The sequence below is a fragment of the Oryza sativa genome, chromosome 5, assembly GCF_034140825.1.
Source record: "Oryza sativa Japonica Group chromosome 5, ASM3414082v1".
Classification (NCBI taxonomy): domain Eukaryota; kingdom Viridiplantae; phylum Streptophyta; class Magnoliopsida; order Poales; family Poaceae; genus Oryza; species Oryza sativa.
Genome location: NC_089039.1, coordinates 23,401,800 through 23,423,920, shown reverse-complemented (window position 1 = coordinate 23,423,920; position 22,121 = coordinate 23,401,800). Strand labels below are relative to the sequence as shown.

The following is a 22,121-nucleotide window of genomic DNA, read 5'->3' as shown; positions in this document are numbered from 1 at the left end:
CCATATGCTCTAAAGGGAAAGGGGGGACTGGGGGAGGGGGGGGGGAGATCAACTATGAATGTGATATGGGCAGGAAAGCTATAAGCTAGTTGGCGTGGGAGGTGCTAGTGCTAAGAAAATGGCGTAGACATTGAAGATAAGAGAGGCGTAATGATGATGAAGAGTAGTAAGAAGAGAAAACATGTATGTTTACTATGTACCATAGATGTGGTAGCTAGGCCGATATATCTTAGTAAGTCAATGTTAATAGATCACATAGGTGAGTGAGGGTTTGCCGATGGCGCCTCTAGAGAAAGACGTTTGAAGCAATCATAACCATCCAAAATAACTTCTTTACTTTCAAACCTTTCTTATTATGTTAATTAGTAAGCCCTATCATAGTATCATTTTTGGATATGAACCTTTTATCCAAACTATCCTCACTATTGTCCCGAGTAAAAAAAAAATATGTTGAATGATAATAACTTGACATGCTATTAAGAATTATGCTCTTGTGCCACTCACGAGACCATGACCATTTATTTCTAAAAATATATATGTTAGGAGAGCCTTATTTTAGATTTTAAGTAGAAAATGTTTTTAAGACTTGGATACATGGCGCCTTTTATTTACTATTTGACTTTTTAGCGTTATGCCCTGCTTGGTAGAGCTCCAATTCCTAAATTTAGCTCTAGGAGTTCAGTCTGAAGTGGAGTTCAGTAGCAGCCTAAACCCAGCTCCACATCTCTAATTTATTTCTAGTTTATTTTGAAGAGCACTCTACTAAGTTCTGCTCCCATTTTTAATAAAGTAAAACTGTTTGGTTAGGCTTCATCTCCAGAGTTAGAGCTGAGTTGTTGACGTCTTGACGTAGTGAGTTTGCGCAAGTTAACACCGAGCAGGCGATTCTTGACAACTGGCCGGGCACAAAACCGGTCGGGCAGCCGCGAGACAAGGTGGTCGCCGATTTCGGATCCGGCGCTGCCGTCGTCGACACGTCGCGCGCCTGGAGCACTCTGCTACACTACTGGCGGTATCTATGACTTGACCGGCAAATTAATCCGGTGCAGTGAACGTACACCGTCTCAGCCGCAGAATCTTCATCGGATTATGCATTCCAGCTGTCCGACGCCAACTGTTACCTGGATCAAGTAAAGAAAAAAAAACTAATTAAAGTCGTTTCTGAACAGTAAACCCTCGTAAATTTTGCATGGCAAATGGTTTGAATTTGGTATAATTCATCGCTCAGAGTCACAATACCAGCAAACAAAAATGAGCAGAACAATTTACAGCAGCAACTTGGAAATAAACAAATCAATGCACTGCACTCCATCTAAAATTCTGTTTGTACATCTTGGATCTTACTTTTTTTTTTCTCCAAATTTTCCCTCGACTTCCGAGACACACACACAGCGTTCGAACCCTGAAGATTTTTACAGCTCGTCAGGGGATCGAACGCACGAGAGAGACCCCAAAATTGGAAGGGTCCTCATCATCCACCGTTCATATTCACAGCGGAAGATCGAGAGGAGAAGAAACGAAGAGAAAAAAAAAGAAGGAAAAAAAATGGTCAAAAGGTGGTTCACTAGCTAGCTGCCTAGCTAGTCTGATGGCTCCTCCGCTATGCTCTCCAGCTGCGGCCGCCACACACCGGCGCGGGCGCCGCTGCGCCGCCGGCGGTGGCTCGTCCCCCGCTTCTCGGACAGCAGCTCCATCAGGTAGTTGTCCTGCTCCGCGGTGCTCGCCGCGGCGGCGGAGCCGCCCTTGCCATTGCCGTTGCCGTGGCAGCGCTTCTTCTTCTTCCGGCGGGTCATCATCTTGTCGGCGGCGGGCGCGGAGCACGCGGAGGGGATGAGGAAGTAGATGCGGCCGCGCTTGAGCTCGGAGTCCGGGGACACGATGACGATCTTCCTGCAGGGCGCGCCGCCGGCGCCGGCGCCGCCCGGCGACCAGGCGGCGGTGAGCGCGTGGTTGGGGTGCGCGGCGAGGACGTCGGCCGCGGTGAGCGGGCAGCTGGTGAACTCGTCGACGCGGCCGCTGAGGTGCACGACGCGGACGACGTCGAGGGCGCCGCAGGGGAGCATGCAGGCCAGGCAGCAGCGCAGGCTGTTCCCCATGGCTGGCTGGCTAGCTTCTTCTCCTTCTCGCCGGCCGGCGGCTGAGCTGCGTACGTACAGGTGGATCAGATGGAAGGAGGAGGAGGAGACCGTGGCTGAGTGAAGCTATGATGAGGGTGGCACGGGCAGTGTATATATAGAGCTATTTTCGAGGGTGTTGCTTCTATTTTGGTGCATGGTGCGCTCAAGTGAGTAGCATTGCATTATGCAATGGGCACACGACCAGTCGACCCACCACGTACAATGTCTCCGATAAGGGTAGTATCTAAAAAAAACTGCCGCAAGTTTTTCTGAGTCCAAAACTTTCAGATGTAACTATAATATAATTAAAGCGTAATTACATTCATAATTGCAATGTAACTATACTATAATTATGATGTAACTTATATAAATTTGCATTCAACTATGATTTAGTTAGTTAGTGCTAGAATCCTATGCGTGACAAGTGTGAAAATTTCTTTCTAGCAATTTTTTTTCTTCATGCACAAATCTCGAGACGATTCGATGGTTACAAATCTGAAATTTTAGGGGAAAAAAACTTGCGGAAGTTTTCTAGCAAAGTGTCACGTTAACATGTTAGTAGTATACGCAATGAGTATATAGCTATTTATAGATAAATTTAGGCCATGTTTAGAGGAGATGGAGATTCTGAAAGCAGTTGGTGAAATCCAGAAAAGCTAGGGGGTTTTTCCATTTTCTGAATTATATAGCTTCTTTTTTTTTCTCAGACATAGTTCTATAGCTTCCGAATTCCTAGAAACTAGGTGAAAAAAACTTACTATTTGGAAGTATTGAAGATTCTTAGAGAAGATATAACTGTCAGAAGCTACTTAGAGCAGGTTCAATAGGGGTAGAAAAGCTAGCGATAAGCAAGCCACGTAAATTCTGTTGATGACTTGGCCGGGAGCGCAGATGAGAGAGAGTACGAGCCGGCGACTAAATAGTCGCCCGCCGATACGTGTACTCCAAGAAAAAAGTGCGTCCGTTTTGCGCGGGAGAGGAGATGCTTGGCGCAGCGCAATTAAATATCATTTGCTACAGTAAAAGGAGGATAAATACAGAGCTGACCCTATTGTATATATTAGTATGTATGTTGGTTACAGATGTCATGGAAAGAAATTTCAGCTAACAGCGGGTGATATTATTAAACTTGCTCTTAAAAAAGGATGTTTTGGTCAATCGATATGCATTTACGTTTTTAACGCTCCACCCAAGAAGCAAGCAGTATTCGTTAAGGCAATAATCAAGTTACTATCTAGTTAAAAATAAACATTGAGCAACTTTAGAGAAATTATGGTAAGTTGATCAACATTAAGTAATTACTACCTTTGCATTATTTTGCAAAGACGGCATTGATTATTTTTATTTCTTTTTTTCATCTGCATTACATATTTATCTGATGTCATGATTGACTGTAAGTGCAAACTAGCGCCGTTTGATATGTACTGGAGTTACTTATATCATTATTCTTGATTTGCGTTGGAGGTGTACTACTTCTAGAAAACTAAAATGTTGTGCTGTTCTGCTGCATAAAATCAGTCGATTGGAAATTTGGAATCAACCAAAAAGAGCAAAATAAATCTCCCTTTGAAATAACCTTCCTCTGCAAAGTTGCAACGTTGAGGTTGCCCACGCCCTTGCTTGTGAGTGCACGTAGCATTGCCAATTTGCCATCGTGTTGAAACCAAGACATTTTTGTCCTCAACCATATCTAGCAGAGGCAAGACAAAAAGGGGCACGGTGCATCATGTTCCGTTGGACTTGCAGGCTTCGGTAAACCCTTTTTGTTTAGTACCCCTGCTCCACTGTCCATCTGTCTCTTCTCCCCCTTTCTGAGATGCCTTTGGTATCTCTCACTATTTTTACCCCGAGATTCAGAGGCCAAGACGGCAACCAAGTGCTTGATTAGTGGGTCAGATAACACCCCTCATTTCGTGCAGGAAGCTGCTAGGAAACTCTCGCGGTACACACAAAACTATATCAGGGAGAAAACAAACTTGAGCTGATCAGCTCTTAGGCTGTTACGATATGATTCTCGGGCAGAACATTCCTCCCAGCTTACTCGCGAGAAGAAAGAATGTTGCCACATGAACTTTATTGACGTTCCACCTTGATGATGATGAACCTTGACGGACGGCATGTTGGCAAACCAGTTTGGAATTCCTGTTGATCCGTTTAAAAACGTGCGCAAAACGTTGCTATTTCGTCTTCATCATTCCTAACATCTTTTTCCCCAAGCAAGATTAATTGGTTCCAGAAAAGATAGAGGAATCTCTATCAAGAGGAGGCAGCAAACCCATATTGTTACTTAAAAGAGGAATTTATTATTCCACCCGTTCCAAAATAAGTTTATTTTTAGCTTCTCTTATTTATCTAAAAAAAGTTTACTTTTAAGTAATCATTGTATCGGTCGTTTATGAAGAAATATGATAAATGCATTGGAAGAGAGAACTAATTATATTAAAATTTGATAAATGAAGATATGAAAAACGAACTAAGGGTGTGTTTAGTTCACGCCAAAATTGGAAATTTGATTGAAATTAGAATGATATGATAGAAAAGTTGGAAGTTTGTGTATGTAGGAAAGTTTTGATGTGATGGAAAAGTTGAAAGTTTGAAGAAAAAGTTGGGAACTAAACCAGGCCTAATTTAGGCTGTGTTCTGATCCAAAGTTTGGATCCAAACTTCAGTCCTTTTCCATCACATCAACCTGTCATACACACACAACTTTTCAATCACATCATCTCCAATTTCAACCAAAATCCAAACTTTGCGCTGAACTAAACACAGCCTTAGATAATTTAGATGATGAGAGTAAATGAAGAGGAGGCAGCAAATCCATACTCCAATGTTTAAGGTGGTGTTTGGATCCAGGGACTTAACTTTAGTCTCTGTATTTAGATACTAATTTAGAGTATTAAATATAGACTACTTACAAAACTAATTACATAAATGAAAGCTAATTTGCGAGTCAAAATTTTTAAGCCTAATTAATCCATAATTAGAGAATGTTTACTATAGCATCATATAAGCTAATCATGGATTAATTAAGCTCAATAGATTCGTCGCGCGAATTAGTTCAAGATTATAAATAGATTTTATTAATAGTTTATGTTTAATATTTATAATTAACGGAATTGCTATATCTTTGTCGACAGTTTTTTTCCCAAAAATCTGTCACTTTTCTATCCGTTCGATTTGACGCTAAGATTCGGTTTTGTATGTCCTATGGCTGCATGGAATTGGACTCCAATGTCTGATCATTAACGTGTTCACACCATAAGACCCTTCTGTTACTCTTTTTACCGTTATTTAACGTGAGGTTCCTCACAGAATATCCGATATTGTATGATCCCACGCGTACTAATTACATCGTACTTACACTATAATTACATATGTAGTTTTAGGGTATTTACGATGTAAGTCTGAAATCTACTTGAGCCCACGTGAGCTTCAGATTGTTCATGTGGTCCGTTTGTTTGTTTTTTGTATTTTGTTTGTGTATATTAATGTCATCCGTTAGATGTTTATCTAAAGGATAAGAAATATGCATGATAGGAGGCTAAAAAATCTGTCACATAAGATATAGCCAGTCCCGATAATTAATGTCAAAACATCTAATGTGATAGAAACTTAAAAGTTTTAGTCCCATCTAAACACGGTCTAACTTAATCCAGGTTGAAAGCAGGCATCATATGTCTCCATGTCACGTCAAGCCACAGAGAACAGGCTAAAAAGGCAGACGGGTCCAATAGTAACGTCGTCAAAAAGGTTGGGCCAGGAAGCTGCCTGCCTGCGGGGCGACACACCAGTACTGTACCGGGAAAGCTTGCCTGCTGCCAATTCTGCCAAGTGCCGAGTGCCAACCTGGGCACGTCCCTCCCCGGCCGCCAAACCGCCGAGAATCCCTCGAAAATCCACGCAGAATTATCGTTGACGCGCACGCCATCGTACGCCCGCACCGCCCCCGCCCACCCATCAGCCGCCCGCAAATCGCAAGCAGCACGGCGTATCAAACGCGTGCGTGACACGAGCGTGCAACCCACGTCACGCTCGCGGCTAGAGACTAGTACTAGCTGGTTCGCTACTAGTCTGTGCGCGCGGGCGGCGGCCACTTGGGGAGGCACAGGTGCGCGCGCGAGGGGGGCAAGCGGGCAAGGGGAACTGTGGCGTGCGAGCGCTTTTGGGCGCAGCCGCACCGGGCTCCGGGTGGGAAAAGGTGGCCGTGCGCCCCCGGGAGGTCTCACGCGCGGCCTCGTGCCGGACGCTGCGAGCGAGCGAGCCAGCCTGCGACGACGGGCGGTTGCAGGTGCAGGGGGCGCATGCCGTTGCGGTTGTCGGGGGTCGGCTGCGGCTGTACGAGTGGCACACGGACAGTACCGTACCAAGTGAGTGCGGTTTTTTTTTTTCTGGAGGGCGGAGGCCCCTGTACAGCACTACTGCTGCTGTACGCACAACGGTGGTAGAGACGTGCGCAGAGTAGAGCGTCAGCAAATCGACGGCGATCTAGACTCTAGAGTACTGCGCCTCCGAGACGTCTCGCGGTGATTTTTGCATGTTGCTGCCCCAAAAAGAGGCAGGTAGTGATTTGTCACTCCGGCTGGTTTGTTTGCTTGGATTAGGCGAGGGTTAATTATTTGAGCAAATCGTTTGATGGGATTTGATCTAGGATAGCTTAAAACTGATGCAATTTTGTTAAGCCTCACTAGTGTGTACGGTGGCTAATATAGTTATATACTCCCTCCGTCCAAAAAAAATTTAAACTAGTATTGGATTAAACGTTTCCTAGTACAACGTATCTGGATATACTCTTGTCCAAATTCATTGTACTAGAAAACATCTCATCCAATGCTAGATTGGTTTTTTGTGGGACGAAAAGACTAACTCTAACTTAAAAATGAAAATATGTACCAAAAGCACCACGCATGAACGAGTAATTTGTATTGACAATACACGAACTTGCGAAACGCTCGTTTAGATAGATGAACTAGCTAGTATGCACCGCATACGAACCAAGGTCAAATAAAGCACTATAGCTAAACTTGTTAAGTTGAACTCTAATTAGGATATCACGCGTGAGGGCATGAGAAATGTTATAATTGAAAATTACCCTTATAGTTTACCTTACCTCTGTTTTTATCACTATAACTCCCTTCTTTTTATACATCTTTTTATATACAGTCAGCATGCATTATTTCTAGATTCTATACATATCTACATGGTGTCATTCTCGTGTGTATGCTGGCGTCATAAATCTCTAAGTCAGAAAGATTAGCTATGGTTTATAATTTTAGTCCTGATTCACACACACCACACATGTTTGTGTACTAGGATGAGCGGCTTACAATTTTGTGTATATATGTGTCATATATTATCAGTGCAATTTACTTATTTACTCCTATACTAGATCAAGTGCCATCAAACGATCAATCAATTCTTCTACTGCTGAGATTCAAAGTTGAAATGACGTAATAAATGTTATTATTCTTTGAAAAGCCTTCAACAAGGAAATACTCCTTCCATCCCATTTCAATCATCACCTAAGTAAAGAGCACATATACCAAGAACAATAAAACATTCATCATTCTGTAATTAATTCTCATCAGTTAAGGTGCTACGTCGCTTCGTGTTTCGTGGAGCATCAAGTTTTAAATATTGCATATAGTTGGACCAATATAAATTACTCATGGTTGGTTGCATGCAGTGCATTCAATGATGCTCATTTACTTTTGGCGCAAAAAAAGATTTACTTGTTAGATGATGGTCATTTTGAGAAGATCTTAAATACCTTATGTAATGATCAAATTGGGATAAGAGGGAGTACTACTTTTTATTGAATGCTTTTCAAAGAATACATAAGAGCACCCGCAATGATAAAGTAAGGTGTTCTCTATAAAAACATGTACATCTCAGCAATAGACTCGATTAATAGTAAAATACCTTAATAGTATGTCTACATTGGTATCTATAGCTCTCTCATGCATTGCCTCGTTTTTCTCTATAGACTATCTCTACGTTAGTAGATAGCTTTGCTCTCTCTCTTCATTTAATACCTTCCAAGTAGGAAAATATGCTGACATAGATCTCTTGTAGAGAGCCTATAGATAACCATTGTGGGTGCCCTAATGTTGCGTTATTGTTACTCCATCAGTCTCATAAATAACAAATCTAGAATATAATGTGACATATTCTAGTGGTCGGAATATAAACGGAGGACTGTCCATAGTATTATGAATATAATAGCCACCCGTCCAGATTTGTAGTACTGGGAAATAGGTCATAGAGAGCATGTTATGTCTAAGATATCGTATGACCTTTTCTTTTCCTTCTTTCTTTTAGGTACTTGCATTTTGATAGGTGTAAAGACTTGATGTACTTAACTTTGTTTCTTAACTAAAACATTCATTATCTTAATAAAAAAAAAACGCCATCGGCAGTGAGGCTGATTTGCTGTGGTTTGCCATAACACCGCCCACACATCCAGATTCCATCAGGTAGAGCATATGGCAGGTGACGCACAGCGAGTCTCGAAGCCGCGAGGAAGCTTCGTCGGCCCGGAGCCGGAGGCGTCCAGCCAGCCTGGCGGCCACGGCGCCGCCACACCGGCCACCTTGGCATCCGTCCTCAAGATCCAATCTACTGTATCTTTTGGAGCTTTGAGCCCAGCCCAGCACAAAATATTCGAAGAGCTCGCTGCTGGGCCCACGCGGCACTCTTTTGTGCCGCTGAGCACCGGGACCCACCTTGATCTGGCCGGATGGGACCACCCATACAAAATTCTCTCCCGTACTTTGAACTCGATTTTGGGACAGGATAGGTGGCCGTGCATACGGTCCCCGTCCTTTGGGCATCTGTACCGTACGGCTCTCACGCTGCTCCTGATGTTCATTAAGGCACTGATCTACTGCAATTTCTGCAGAAGATTAGTACAGTACTATTACCTGTTTCAGCTTAAGATAATGATTTTTGTAAACATGTTTGTTCAGTGGTCCATTGAACGGCTGGTGAGCTTGACAGGCAGGCAGCACATTTCGATTTCTATGAAGAAAGAGTAAACTCAACCATAATGCTAAGCAGGCAAAGCATGTAGTAGCAAGTGCAACGGCAAAGCCATGATACTTTTATTTATCTTACAGCACTGGCTGTACATCTTGTGCTGAGAAGCTGGTTACACAAAGCTTGAAGAAGAGCACACATAGAACAATACTAGTTTTACACATAGTAGTACATCTTGTGCTGAGTTAGCTGGTTTCGTCACAGTGCTTGGAGAACATCACATAACTCCTTCGTGCATGACCAACATCATAACCATTATTTGCCATATCTTTGGGTGAAACATGGCAGCTTAGTCCTCGTTATCCCAGACCTCAGATGCACTCTTGTATGGCCCATGGGTCTTGTTCACGAAGAGCTCCTCTCCTGTCAGGACTCGCTTCTGCAATACCAAGGTCCAATCACATTATATCAGAGAAAAAGATTAGTTGTAGCTAAGTAGACGGGGCTTATTTAGTAGTTTATTATGTGTAGCATATGTGTTTAGTTAAGTCCAGTATTTAAAATTAGATGTCACACCGAACAGATCAAATGATGCTCTATCTGAAGTTCTGAACACCGAAATTTTCTGTGTGAGATGTCTTCCTGGCTAGCCTGGAAGATACCCTGAAGAAACTACTTAAAACATGTAGTAAAGCTGTACAAACTGACGGAATCTTACTACTGCATTGTCACTATGGAGTGGATTATTCTATTGCAGTATATATAGGAATATAGATCCAGATTCCGGCCGTGCAGTGCTGAATTGCCATGCAATGTCGTTGGGTCAAAACTAGCAAGTGATGTTTCACACCTCTACTATACCAAGTTTTCATTTTCTAAGCAGTCTACCATATCAAGAACAATAACATCCACATCAAGCCATCTTTAACAGTAATTTCATTAAACATATTCTCTTTGCACTCAACCTCTGAGCTCTTAGGACAGCTGAGCTACAGTCTACAAGCCCACACGCTACAAACGGGATGCACAAGGTCAATCCTCACCTCATCTTTGATGCCGCACAAGACCTGGAAGTCCTCTTCAGGGATCTCCCATCCAAACACCTGCATATTCTCCTTAATCCTTTCATCTTTAGTTGATTTTGGAATAACGCTTGTTCCCCTTTGGAGAGCCCACTTGATGAGCACTTGACCTGGAGTCTTGTTCAGCTTGTTGGCTATCTGCATTTATATGGTTGTATTTAGCTATCGAGTACACGTAATTGAAGAGCATGCTAACTTTTCATATTGTTTATTCTATCTGAACATTTGTGGATGCTACCTTCTCGACAACTGGATCATGCGCAAGGTTCTTTTCAGAAGAACCCAGTGGGGAGTAGGCCTGCAAAAGTGACATAAATAATTAAATATACAAGAAAAATGTTAAAGAGCGTTTGTTTTTATAACAAAAACATGCACGGAAATTGCATCAGTGAGGTTAGCTTATTGTATCTGATTTTCATAAGAAATTATATCTTACAGTAACATGAATTCCATGTTTTTTGCAGGCCTCGAAAATCTTATTGTTCTTCCAACCAGGGTGCATTTCCATCTGTGAGAAATTCAGTAAGTAAAGGAGCAATCCAGTTATTTCAATATGTTGGAACTTAAATCTGATAGTCCACAACCTGGCATACTGCAGGTGGAATATTAGCTGATTGCAACAGTCTGTTGAGCTTGGTAACTGAGAAATTGCAGACACCAATGTCCTTAACCAGTCCATCTGTCACAAGTCTCTCCATTTCCCTCCATACTGCCTCCATGTCAAACTCCAAGACTTCCCCAGCCTCAGGAGGCTGGTGTGCTCCATCTTTTAGACGGAAGGGCCAATGAATCTGCATCCATTTTATTTTATCACTCTAGGTAAAATTTCTGATTTCCAGTATGCAGTCGAGTAATGAAGTTCTATTCAAAAGAATTTTCGTTTCTTACAAGGTAAAGGTCGATATAATCCAACTGGAGATCCTTCAGCGTGTTCTTTAATGCTGGTCGAACTCTCTCAGGAGCCAAGTTTGTGCACCTGCAGTAACCAAGTATTGATCAAAATTCACATATAGGAAACACACTACAAGTTACTGCATTTATATTTAATTTTACACCAAAGGACAAGTTATTATGATTGTAAATATAATTACCATATTTTTGACGTCACAAACAAATCTTTCCTGTTGATTCCAGCTTCCATCGCAGCTTTAAGCCCTTTGCCGACCTGAATTGCAGAGAATGCTTAACGAAACATCACGCAATAGACTACCAGATAAACATAATATTGTTTTGGTGTACCTCCTGTTCTATTCCATATTGAGCAGCCGTATCTACATGCCTGTATCCAGCCTGCAGTAACCAGATATTCAGATTACATTCTTAGATCAGAAACAGGTTCCGCAGCTGTCTATACATCAGATGAACTTGGAAAGTTTAGCGATATGCGAGCTTAGTGCTATATCAGTGAAGGTCCCATTAGATAGCTTTCAGAAAAGAATAGAGGTTCAAGCCTCAGTTTCAGCTCCAAGACAAGATTGCAATATTCAAGCAGTGTACCATTCTCTCGACCGATCATAGGTAGTATGTTGACGAACATCTCTATGACATGGGCAAATACAGAGCAGTCTATCACACAGAAGATGCGCAGTTACTAGCCCAAGATACTACTGTAGTCTTTTTCGAGATGGTATTAATATGATACTGTACCAAACTACAAATGCATATCCTCGTACCTGGAGATGGTTTACTATTAAGTTGTTTGCAAATACAGACAGAATTGGTTTGCTGGCCATTGCTACTTGGTTAGTATGCTGGACACTTCTACGCATGTAGATAGCCAGATAGGGGAGATATGCAGAATATACCTCAGTGATGGCTGTCTGAACGGAGTGAGCAGTATCTGAGCCGGCCCTCCAAGTGCCTAACCCAACTGCAGGGATGGCATGACCACTCTTCAGAACAAAGTGATGCTCATCCTGCGCCATCGCCTTGGCACTCGCCATGATCGCGCCTTTCTATTACCTTGCTTGTCACACCGTTTAGCTATCTTCACCTTTCTAGACTGCTTTCTTCGCAACTAAAGATGAGATGGATGCAAAACTTCCATATATAGGAAGAGAGTTCAAGGAAGAGATGCCACGTACATTAGTATCCAGGGACACCTGGCGAGGGGTCACAGCCTAAAGAAATCTGTCCCATGCACCGAGCACAGTTGCACTGAAGAACTTGCTAGAACCCACCGTAGCTGGCCAGCAACATATTTAAAGAGAAAAAGAATTAGTTGTTAATAGATAAACATACCAGAAATGGACTTGCTTGCCTACCATCTTTACCAGGGCGATGTCGGACGATAAAATCTGCAAACACTGAAACATCTGGCTCCATAGCAGGCGGAAAGATTTTATTGCAACAGGCAAACCTGCCAAACTTTCTACAGTATGCGATCCTACTAAATTACAACCTGTTTTGAATTACAGAGAAGAAAACGGTTGTTGCTGCAATCCTCAGAAGACTGCAAGTGTCCCCCTTCCAATTTTTACTCTAAAATCACAAGCAGTACATGCATGTACTGTGTTGGGGGTTAACAAGTGATGTACTCCCTAACTCTAAGGAATTGTGATACAAACCTAGCTATATCGTTATGTACTTTGAAGGCATTGTGAAGTAACCAAATCACTAGGTTCAACCACTTGATTGGTTGCTGTTGTCATCCAAATTTTGTACTTCTGTTCTACCATCCTCTAACTGTGATGTTTCAGCGGGTGGTGTGGCTAACTGTGATGTTTCAGCGGGCGGTGTGGCTAACTGTGACGTTTCAGCAGGTGGTGCTGTGGCCTCAACAGGAGGAACTTCCTTGGTTTTTTGTAGTCCAGTATATCTCGCAAGATCAACCCATTGCTGCACCAAACAGAATAACCAGTAAGGAGAGAAGGGATAGGTTTACTGTAAGCTCCTATCTTGTGTAAAATATAAGCTTCAAAACCATAAAAGCACTATGAATATATTAAGGAGTTTAAATGCGTAAATTATCATAGGAAAGCTGCTTGAAGCCTCCGAGGTAAAGCTCAACTAAAATATTCCTTTAATAGCAGTAAAGCTTTAATGGATGTATGTGAATGTTAAGGTTCCTGTGACCATTGATTGAATTAAATAAACAATATAAATCGGGATGTAGGATGGGAAAGTGCAATGCCATTACTCATAGCCAGATTCCCTGAAGAGTTCTTTAGTCTAAAGTGATCTAAACATCTTGAGTCTGCACTATGCTACCAACACAAACATATAACTAGAAATGTGCAGAGAATGCTCAACCTGTGTTCCCCAGTATGAGTTCACTGTCCTTGCCACAAAGGACAACAAACTAGCAAGAAGTGGCTGATTGTAGCTAGTAGCTAGACTCTCTCCTAGCCGATGCTCCACTAAACCAGCAATGATCTGAAACACAATTGTTAGAGAAACTCAGATAATCTGTACCAAACAAAAAAAAAGAAATGCTAAAAAAGAATTGAGTAAATAGTTCCCTAGGTTAAAAGGTTGCTGCATTAGGCCATGTTATGGATTGTGAATATTTCAGTGAACTATGGTTGCAGTGGAAAAAGATAAGAATACATAGGGGAAATTGTATTCTCTGTGTTAAAAGACAAATCGACAACCCTGTGCTCTAATAAAAACAGGCTATATGGCACCATCGTGTAACCAAAAGGAAGTTTTCCTTACACTGGCACCATCAGTCTTTTGGGGAATTTCTGAGGATTCCCTCCTAAAGAACAATCGAAGATGTGTAAGGCAAAATAATTGTACTACGAATTTCTGAAGAGAGAGAGAGAGAGAGCGCTTGCTACTAGTTATGCTTGGTAACATAGTACCATACAGTTGCTCATGCAACTTAGCAACAAAAACCGTCAAGTCCCTCGATTGAAAATAGGAAAAGTTACCTGATACCGCAAGTTTGCTGACGTTCCAAGAAAGCAACTATAAACAGCTGCTGACTTCCAAATAGGAGATCTCTTCCGTCCTGCTTCTGCATTCACTGAAGATTTCAGCACACCTCGAGCAGCATACAGGAGATCCGAGGAAGCTCCAGCCCCCACACTAGAAATAAACCCAACGCTAGCAAGTTTCAAACCACCAACTAACACTGCTGCAACTCTCTGCTTCATATTCCAATTTTGACCCAATACATTCTTTTGGAATGCATTATCTGGCAATGATCCTAAAAGGCCTTTGACGAACTCCAAACTCTCACCAGAACCATCATCAGCATAAGAAAGGACTGAAATAGTAGGAGCAGGAAGCCACACTGTAAAGAAATCAACCACAGAGCCTCTAATTGTATCGGTGAGTACATAATCAATTTCTTCGAAAAATCGCCCTTTCCGTCTTTCGTACTGTGCTAATAGAGTGGTCGTTATTGATATAGCTTCTTCAATAGCCAACCTTTGAAGGAATTTGGGGTCTGCCAGCAATCTTTCACGGAAACCCTGAGGAATTTATTTTATTTATTTACATGGAGTCCCATATGCAGAAATCATGTACAGATATTAAGTTAATGCAAGCATATGTTTCAAGGAGAATTATTCAGAAGCATAGATTAAATGAACTGATAAGGTCTAAGGAGTAAAACGAAAATAATAGAGCAGTTTCTTACTTGGAATCTGTGAATCAGTTCAGACATAACAGGGTATTTCTCAAGGTCGAAAAAGTTCTGCAGTATCTCAGGAGAAACTACACCAAGATCTATTCCTTTCTGAAGATCCTGCAATTTCCAGCAAAACGCAAGAGTTCCATTAGCCAGACTTCTAGTACTAAAAAATGATGCTTACCATTGTATAGAAACATTTTGGCCACAGAAGAAAGCTCCTGCTCTATGACTTACAAGAATTTTTTGGGTCATGTGAAAAAGATGTTACTGCACTGGGCATATTGACTAATGTGATGCATTTTATTAGCTAATCTGTGTCACAGCCAGGGTTCAGAAAATGCTAGAGGCTTAGGTTTTATTGTGCTACCTGTACTACTCTGGGGCACATTTCTGGAACTCGAAAACCAGAATAAAAAGCTTAATACAAATCAACACAAGATATTTAGGTAATCTGAAGGTTTCTTGTCAAATCTTGCTCAGTATTACTCATTCAATATTTCTTCTCCTGAAGATAGTAGGGCAGCAATATCTAGAAGAGCCTGTTCATGGTTACCTTCACTAAATACACGATTTTACAGATTTTTCTCAAAGGTCTATCACGACATGAAGTTAACAAGCAATGGACTAAAACGAAGATCAAGCAGCAAACCTGAGGCAAAGCTTCAGGTCTCCTACCAGCAGCATTCATAACTCGTGCAATTTCAGCACGGTCAAAGCAGTTTCTACTGCAAGGTTTAGCTGCTGAATACCATAAGAAGTCAGCAACCGGGATTTCACCTTCCCTCCTTATGCTTTGTCTCTCAGGATCAAGTAGTACAACAACTTGGTCTTTCTTTGGCATCTTTTTAGATACTCTGGCAGGAACACCGATTCCTCGTGACCCATAAATAACATGGCTTGCACCCGTTATAACAATTAGCATCCTTGAAGTATCCCCGCCATTAAGCTCTTTCAGAATAATTTGTGACATGGTATAATCATCAACTACTCTTGCCTGTGCTGATAAATATGAGGTAGGACCAAAAGGAGAATCACGAGCTGATGAAATTTTGTCTATCAATGACCGGCCTGAGATAGATGAAAAGCCAGAGATGAAGCCAGAGCCTGCTGGAGGGGCATATTCTTGTCTTTCTGCCTTTGAAAGGCCTCTAATCCCATCTGCTTGGACAGTTCTTTTCACCTGCTCAAGAAAGAAGCATAATATTGTACAAGTATGCTGTGATAGAACTTGGAGGTATACAAATAATAAGCCTAAAATTCAATAGAATGCAACATTAAGAAAGTTGTATCTTGATTCTGCAGAGTGAGATTGTTCCATTAGTTCATACCACACTATAACTAATCATGAAAAGCAATTATATGTAACAAGCTGCAAAGAGATTTTCTTGTGCGTGTCAGGAAAATTGATATGTGAACCACCAAAATCTAATTTCAACTTCCAAGACACATGTATTGAGGGAAATACTTTGCAGGCATCAAGCATTCAACAACTTAAATCACTGGTAAAGCATGGCATTGAATATCTAAGTTCATCAACTAGTAGAAGCTATCAATCACCTCAAGTGGAGTTCCGCAAGCAATAAGCTTAATTCCATTATCACGGCAATAATTCAGAAGAGGTTCATACTCCTCCCACCGGTCTTGTGGCCAGTGCAACGTGTACAACTTTAGGATGCTACCATCAATCCTGGATAAAGCATAAGCTTGTCAAAATCTGTTGAAAGGAAATCTTTGTTACTGAACAAATGCATTTACGACATCAAACATGGAATCGCTATTAGGCTCGAACTAAACATGGTCTGCATTGAAATCCAATGTGCCGCCTATGATATTATTTTATTCCATAAAATGACATATCGAGTTATCAATGCGTCACAACTCACAACATGGATTCATCTACAGAAAGTAAACAGGAAAATTTTGTTCTCCCAAGCAAGTGTTCGGATAACTGAAGTGAAACAACACAGAGGAGAGGGAGAACCTTCCGTCCATGAACTGGTCGAGCTGCTGCTGGAGGTCGCAGGGGAACGCCTCGAGCGCGACCGCCACGCCCCGCTCGGCCTCCGCGCACCGGGTCGCGAGCCCCTTCATGATCTCGAGCTCGAGCACGCGGTCGTCGGGGTCGGGCACGAGCTCGGCCTCGCCGAGGTACACCACCCTCGCGGCCGTCAGCTTCTCCCAGACCCGCCCCCTCGCGTCCTTCCCCACAGCCTCCGGCTCCCCGATGACCGTGGCATCGTACACCCTCGACAGCGCCGACTCGTCGACCTCCTCCACCACCGCCCCCGCCTCCTCCGCAGACGGCGGCGAGGGGGAGGATGAATCCGTGGGAGGCGCCTCGCCATCGGCGGCGGAGGAAGGGAGCGGCCGGAGGATGGCGGAGGCGGCGGCGAGCGAGGGGATGAGGAGGAGGAAGTCGCGGCGGGACTGGGAGGAGGCGGCGGAGGCGGACACGTTGCGGCGTGGGGAGGAGGAGATGCCGGCGAGGGGCTTGGCCCGGAGGCGGGAGGGGAGGAGCGGTTTGAAGGAGGCGGCGTTTCGGCACGGCGCGTGTGACATTTTCGCGGCCGAGAGTTCGAGCTTTCTGAAGGGCAGCAAAGGGTTATTACAGACGAGGATGTTGGATAAACACGTTTATTTTGTAGCGAGATCGAATTTGAAGTTTGGTCTAAATCGACCAGATTATGTAGCTCCCAGTGTGGTAATACATCGATAAGATTGAGATTTCGATTGCATATGCATAGCAGCATACAACGAGACAACAGGTAGACTGAAGAAACAATGCTTACGTGTGTGGATAAGCAAAGATACCAGCCACTGGATCTTCAGGCCTCAGCCTTGACAGTCAGAAACGTGTGAAAAAGTGCCTGTTGTATATACCATGGATTGCGTCCATGGCAAAATTCAAACCAGATACATCAGTTTCACGAGGTAGGACCGTAAAATGCACAAGAGATTTCTAGAAGAGGGAAATGGATTTTTGAGAAAAAAAATAAGGGGAAAAATATGTCGTGTATGTCAATTGTCACCGAGAAGCCCATTCGCCCAAACTCTCTCTAACTCAAATGTAGCAATACAATGAACCGCATGGTGGCAAAACTGGGGAGAATCAAGTGTTATAGTCAGCAAATCAAAATAAACCAAGATCCTACTACTAGCTATACACAAGCCGCATCAGTTGCTCCTTTTTGCATACACTTTAGTTTCGTCTGCTACCTTTGCCCACATATTAGCATAATGGTCTGAATATGAAACCTGCACACAGTAATATATACCAATGTTATTGACATGTATACACCTCTTCTTTCACTACGGATAAATACAGTGTAATAATCATGGTGTCTCGCCAAATACTAGTGGAGCATTCTTATACCTGATTTACAATAAATCCCTTCAGCATCTGCACAAAATCTCGACGCCTATCCTTATCGAATCTTTTAATTTCAATCGTATTGTTCTCCTGAAATCATAAAAAAAAAGGATTTGTATGGTAATTTGCACAGCCTGAAAAAAGTACAGGTTGGAAATCCAAAAGGGAGCATAAATATATAATGCTATACTATAAAGAATATGGCCCAAGAAGACGAAGGCCACGTCGCATCCAGGATTTGTAAAGGTTGTACTGCCAGTACAAAACCTAGTAACTAGTATGCATATGCGCTGCATACCTGAATTGCCACTTAAATTTGAGAAAGCTCTTGAAAATTTGGAGGTAAATTTGTATTTGCATATGCTCTATATTGAATTTAACTTGTGTTCTACTAAATTAAACACATTCCATCTTTGTATATTTCCAGTTTAAGCTAATGTTTTCTTCATGGGAATATAAAACTGCATTAACAAGTACAGTACAAAGAAGCTATAAAAGCCAAAAAAAAAGTCCTTGTGAGCAAATGAATTAGTTACTAAACTGCAAGTTAGCTACAATTGACACCATAATAACAACAATCTTAACCTGATTTCCTAGAAAATAAAAATAGAAGAACATTGAATTCACTATCTCAGTATTTCCCTTCTAGTAATTTAAGTTGGTATTTATCAGGCAGCAAAAATATTGCAGGATCCTAAGCTACATAAATGCAGGTCATGGTGCCATACTGCATGACTCATACTGATCTTCTCTGCCAGCAGACTAGCTTAAGTAACATCGGGTATAAAAATGACAAGGATACTAGACAGTACTAAAATTAAATGTGATATCATATTTATATTAAGCTTCAAAAATATGTTTCTTCTAACTAGCAAGACTATCTGACCATGTTTTTGAAATATTCACAAGAATAACCTTTAGCATGATTTATATTGCTAGATGTATTAACCATAGCATATGCGGTTAAATCAAATAGAAGCTATAACTTTACTAAGTACAGTATAAGTAAACTTTCAGTAGTAAACCACAAGATGCAAACCGCATGCCCTTCTGCTTCTACATCTAAAACAACTTATATTTACGCTTTTAGGTGATTTTATTTGATATCAATTCACTTCAAGCTCTCAGGTGATTTACCTTAATATTTTCATATTCTTTAAGTGCGTGGCTTTTCGCTGCTTCTGTTGCACTTATTGTTTCTTTCAATCCCCCTAATTTCTGGTGCCTTGTCCACTCCTGGTCTATACTTCTACTCCTAGATGATACTGATTCAAGTTTTTCTGCCCTGGTGTGCAAGAAAAATAGATCTGCTGACAGACTTTGCACATGGTGTAAAGCATTAGAACGATCAGTAAACGCATGATGAACAGATATCATCATCTCCAAGTATTCATGGATACTACCCTGAAAAAGAATAAATAATATCTTGTTATAATCTAAGACAAAAGCAATTTCAAGGAATGGTACCAAATAACTGCTTGCTCTGTTTGAGTCTGCAGAAATTTTCACATACCAAGTGCTTCACAATTTCAGAATTTAGTTTCGCCTGTGATCTGCTGAACTTGACAACAGAACTTCCAAAATTATTGATATCAGCAGCTCTTCTTCTCTGTGGACTACATGTTGCCTGCTCTCTTTCAAATTTTGCTAGCTTAATTAATGTCATTCCCAAATGAGCTGTAGTTGTTCTAAGATCATCCCGAGCTTTAACTAATGCTTCCGCCTACAGAAAATGGAAATACAGAATTTCAACAACAATAGCTTCATGAACCAATCTGAGGCTCACTGTGCAGAATATTAAAAGAATCCAAAAGGAGAAAGTAATGCAATGCTACTTCTAACTAGGACATCCATTCACCGTAAAATAACACAACTTCATCCTAATAATACTTTTGGAATGCAAAAGAAATATTTTATGTTATTTGCTACGGAACATGACTTCCACAATCCACATCCATGAGACGAAGACAATAATAGTAGCCTTCTGATAAGACAGTTTGGTAACACCATGAAAAACAGTCACTCGACTTTCACTACTTTGCAAAAGGAGAAAAAATAAACATACCTTGAGATCAATCAGGTAAATTACAGGCTAGAGTAAAATATATTGCAAATATGAAGTTAAGATGCCCACACAAGAAAATATAAATGTGTTTGTTTGATGAATATGTGTTCAGGTTTTTTGGCCCATGGCCTCTGAATCTGACTTCAACTTGAATAAAACGGATGCTAAAGTTTTGAGGGGGTTTGGAAATCAGCATGAGTTCTGGACTTCTGGTAATATTACAACTACTCCTGTAGTCCTCCCACAAAATGGGTTCTGGAGTACTAATTAGTGATTTAAAGGGCTTAACTCCTCTAGTCCTTCCACAAAAAGTTCTTCAGATAAAACAGTACACTTGGTACAGAGTTATAACTATGCTGGCAATTCATAAAAACTGCATAAAGAAACATAAATCGCAGAGATGGTCGCATGACACATATTGGCATACAAGTTTCTGTGGTATTGTGGTGGTTATGTAGTTAAAGCATTAGAGGCACAGGGAGTTGGTTCACATGCATTAACATGTAGCTTGAAATCTTTGCGGTGCCATACAACAAATTGTTTGGATTGCCCACACAAAATGTGCTGCCCCTCACGGAGGTAAAGTAAAATTGCACGAACCTGTTGAGATGTTGTGGTGAGCTGCTGCTGTAAATCCTGAAACCTAGCCTTGTGTGCTAGGAATTCAGTGTCAGTCTCCTCCTCCACCGGTGGGGGCTTTGTTGCAACCATCCCGTTCACCACCGTCTGTTTCAGACCCTTAAACATCCCAAACAAGTCTCTCCCAGCTTTTGCCGGAGTCGATGGAGCCGCAGAACTCAGCGTGGTGGTCCAGTACCGGGGCTGCTCGCCCTCAAAGGCAGGGATGGCGCCAGGCTCGGTGAGGAACGTGCGGAGATCGGGGCTGTGGCCGACGACGGGGTGCGCGGCGAGGCGGCGGAGGTAGCGCTGGAGCGCGCTGCACCGCTGGTTCACGAAGTCGTGGCGCTGCATGACCTGCCCCTCGACGACGCTCTTGTCGGGGCGTGCCGGGATGAAGAGCCCGCGGTGGGCCGCGGCGAGGCGGTCCGCGAGGGCCACCACGTCGCGGAAGCGCCGCCGCACGCGGACCTCGGCCTCCCCGACGCGGGTGGTGATGAGGTAGGAGAAGTAGCTCCCGGAGCCTGGGATCACGCCGGCGGCCCCCGACGTGGGCTCCGCGTGCTTCTTCGGATCGGACACGGCGATCCGCGCGAACTCCGGGGCCCGCGCCGCCGCGGCCACCAGCGGGATGGCGGTGGGCGCAGGGGGCCCGACGTCGTCGTCATCCTCCTCGTCGACGAGGAAGTCGTCGTCGATGACGAAGGGGTCGTGGTCCCCACCAGCGGCGGCGGAGGCGGCGGACGGGGAAGCAGGCGGGCGGAGGAGTGGATCAGTGGCGGGGGCGGAGGAGTAGGAAGAGTCTAGGGGGAGAGTTTCGAGGTCTTCAACGGCGGAGGCTGCCGCCGGCGAGGGCTCCGCGGCCATCATGGCGAGGTAGTAGTCAGGTAGGGTCTAGGCCTCTATGGCTATGGGGATTTTTGCGAGAGATCTGAAAACGGAGAGGCGGAGACGGGAGAAGAATCGATCAATCGAACGAACAACGATCGATGGGCGGAAGGTGGACACCGTGCCGTGGTCCGGTGGGTGACTGCGTGGCAGCGTGGGGGTGTCGTAATCAGGAGGGGGCAGGATTAACACTCAATGACATGTGGGACCAGATCACCAGAGTCCATACAGTCTTGCTCTGATCGCAAAGTGAAGTAGTACTCGTGCTAAACAAGATTTCTGATGCCTTTCCATCAGCTCTCCGCAGCGTCATCCTTCTCGTCGATGCTCTCCTCATCGATGAACACTTTTGCAAATTGCAATGGGTATTGTTTGCAGCTGTAGACGGTAGATAGTGTGATTTAGGCTTCGGACACAGTATTTG

General features: G+C 43.0%; 4 protein-coding genes across 6 annotated transcripts; all 4 read right to left on the bottom strand.

The window, feature by feature from the left end:
• Positions 1-1,278: 1,278 nt before the first annotated feature.
• On the bottom strand, positions 1,279-2,205 carry LOC4339091 (uncharacterized). Its single transcript, XM_015783500.3, has one exon. It carries the CDS (start codon positions 2,094-2,096, stop codon positions 1,581-1,583), a length of 516 nt encoding a protein of 171 aa, XP_015638986.1. The 5' UTR covers positions 2,097-2,205; the 3' UTR covers positions 1,279-1,580.
• Positions 2,206-9,183: 6,978 nt separating this feature from the next.
• LOC4339090 (aldose reductase) lies at positions 9,184-12,868 on the bottom strand. 3 transcript variants are annotated; one of them, XM_015783854.3, is made up of 11 exons: positions 12,448-12,868; positions 12,259-12,359; positions 11,980-12,176; positions 11,414-11,464; positions 11,266-11,339; positions 11,063-11,150; positions 10,759-10,965; positions 10,611-10,682; positions 10,413-10,472; positions 10,136-10,312; positions 9,184-9,531 (listed from the first exon to the last, which is right to left on the bottom strand). In XM_015783854.3, exons 3-11 carry the CDS (start codon positions 12,115-12,117, stop codon positions 9,442-9,444), a joined length of 957 nt encoding a protein of 318 aa, XP_015639340.1. In that variant the 5' UTR covers positions 12,118-12,176; positions 12,259-12,359; positions 12,448-12,868; the 3' UTR covers positions 9,184-9,441. The 3 variants fall into 3 exon arrangements, with proteins under 3 accessions (XP_015639340.1, XP_066166474.1, XP_066166473.1); XM_066310377.1 differs by having other exon boundaries at positions 12,439-12,678; XM_066310376.1 differs by lacking the exons at positions 12,259-12,359; positions 12,448-12,868 and having other exon boundaries at positions 11,980-12,193.
• LOC107278649 (protein RETICULATA-RELATED 5, chloroplastic) lies at positions 12,499-17,333 on the bottom strand. Its single transcript, XM_015783852.3, has 7 exons — positions 16,738-17,333; positions 16,314-16,443; positions 15,406-15,936; positions 14,763-14,870; positions 14,050-14,595; positions 13,427-13,549; positions 12,499-13,012 (listed from the first exon to the last, which is right to left on the bottom strand). The coding sequence occupies exons 1-7, from the start codon at positions 17,313-17,315 to the stop codon at positions 12,797-12,799; spliced, it is 2,232 nt and encodes a 743-aa protein (XP_015639338.1). The 5' UTR covers positions 17,316-17,333; the 3' UTR covers positions 12,499-12,796.
• Positions 17,334-17,610: 277 nt separating this feature from the next.
• LOC4339089 (sorting nexin 2A) lies at positions 17,611-21,778 on the bottom strand. The gene is made up of 5 exons (XM_026025801.2): positions 20,792-21,778; positions 19,640-19,849; positions 19,264-19,530; positions 18,130-18,216; positions 17,611-18,011 (listed from the first exon to the last, which is right to left on the bottom strand). Exons 1-5 carry the CDS (start codon positions 21,677-21,679, stop codon positions 17,931-17,933), a joined length of 1,533 nt encoding a protein of 510 aa, XP_025881586.1. The 5' UTR covers positions 21,680-21,778; the 3' UTR covers positions 17,611-17,930.
• Positions 21,779-22,121: the final 343 nt, after the last annotated feature.

Bases quoted from the DNA above. Each gene is read 5' to 3' on its own strand.
- LOC4339091 (XM_015783500.3), bottom strand. From the start codon at position 2,096: ATGGGGAACAGCCTGCGCTGCTGCCTGGCCTGCATGCTCCCCTGCGGC.
- LOC4339090 (XM_015783854.3), bottom strand. From the start codon at position 12,117: ATGGCGAGTGCCAAGGCGATGGCGCAGGATGAGCATCACTTTGTTCTG. The intron at 11,151-11,265 runs GTAATTATATTT...TGGTTACTGCAG, and splicing joins TTTGTGACGTCAAAAATATG to GTGCACAAACTTGGCTCCTG. The intron at 10,683-10,758 runs GTTGTGGACTAT...AATTTCTCACAG, and splicing joins TTCCACCTGCAGTATGCCAG to ATGGAAATGCACCCTGGTTG.
- LOC107278649 (XM_015783852.3), bottom strand. From the start codon at position 17,315: ATGTCACACGCGCCGTGCCGAAACGCCGCCTCCTTCAAACCGCTCCTC. The intron at 16,444-16,737 runs GTTCTCCCTCTC...TGCTTTATCCAG, and splicing joins GACCAGTTCATGGACGGAAG to GATTGATGGTAGCATCCTAA. The intron at 15,937-16,313 runs GTGATTGATAGC...TTTCTTGAGCAG, and splicing joins CTTGCGGAACTCCACTTGAG to GTGAAAAGAACTGTCCAAGC.
- LOC4339089 (XM_026025801.2), bottom strand. From the start codon at position 21,679: ATGATGGCCGCGGAGCCCTCGCCGGCGGCAGCCTCCGCCGTTGAAGAC. The intron at 19,850-20,791 runs GTTCGTGCAATT...CATTTTCTGTAG, and splicing joins TCACCACAACATCTCAACAG to GCGGAAGCATTAGTTAAAGC. The intron at 19,531-19,639 runs GTATGTGAAAAT...ATTCTTTTTCAG, and splicing joins CTGAAATTGTGAAGCACTTG to GGTAGTATCCATGAATACTT.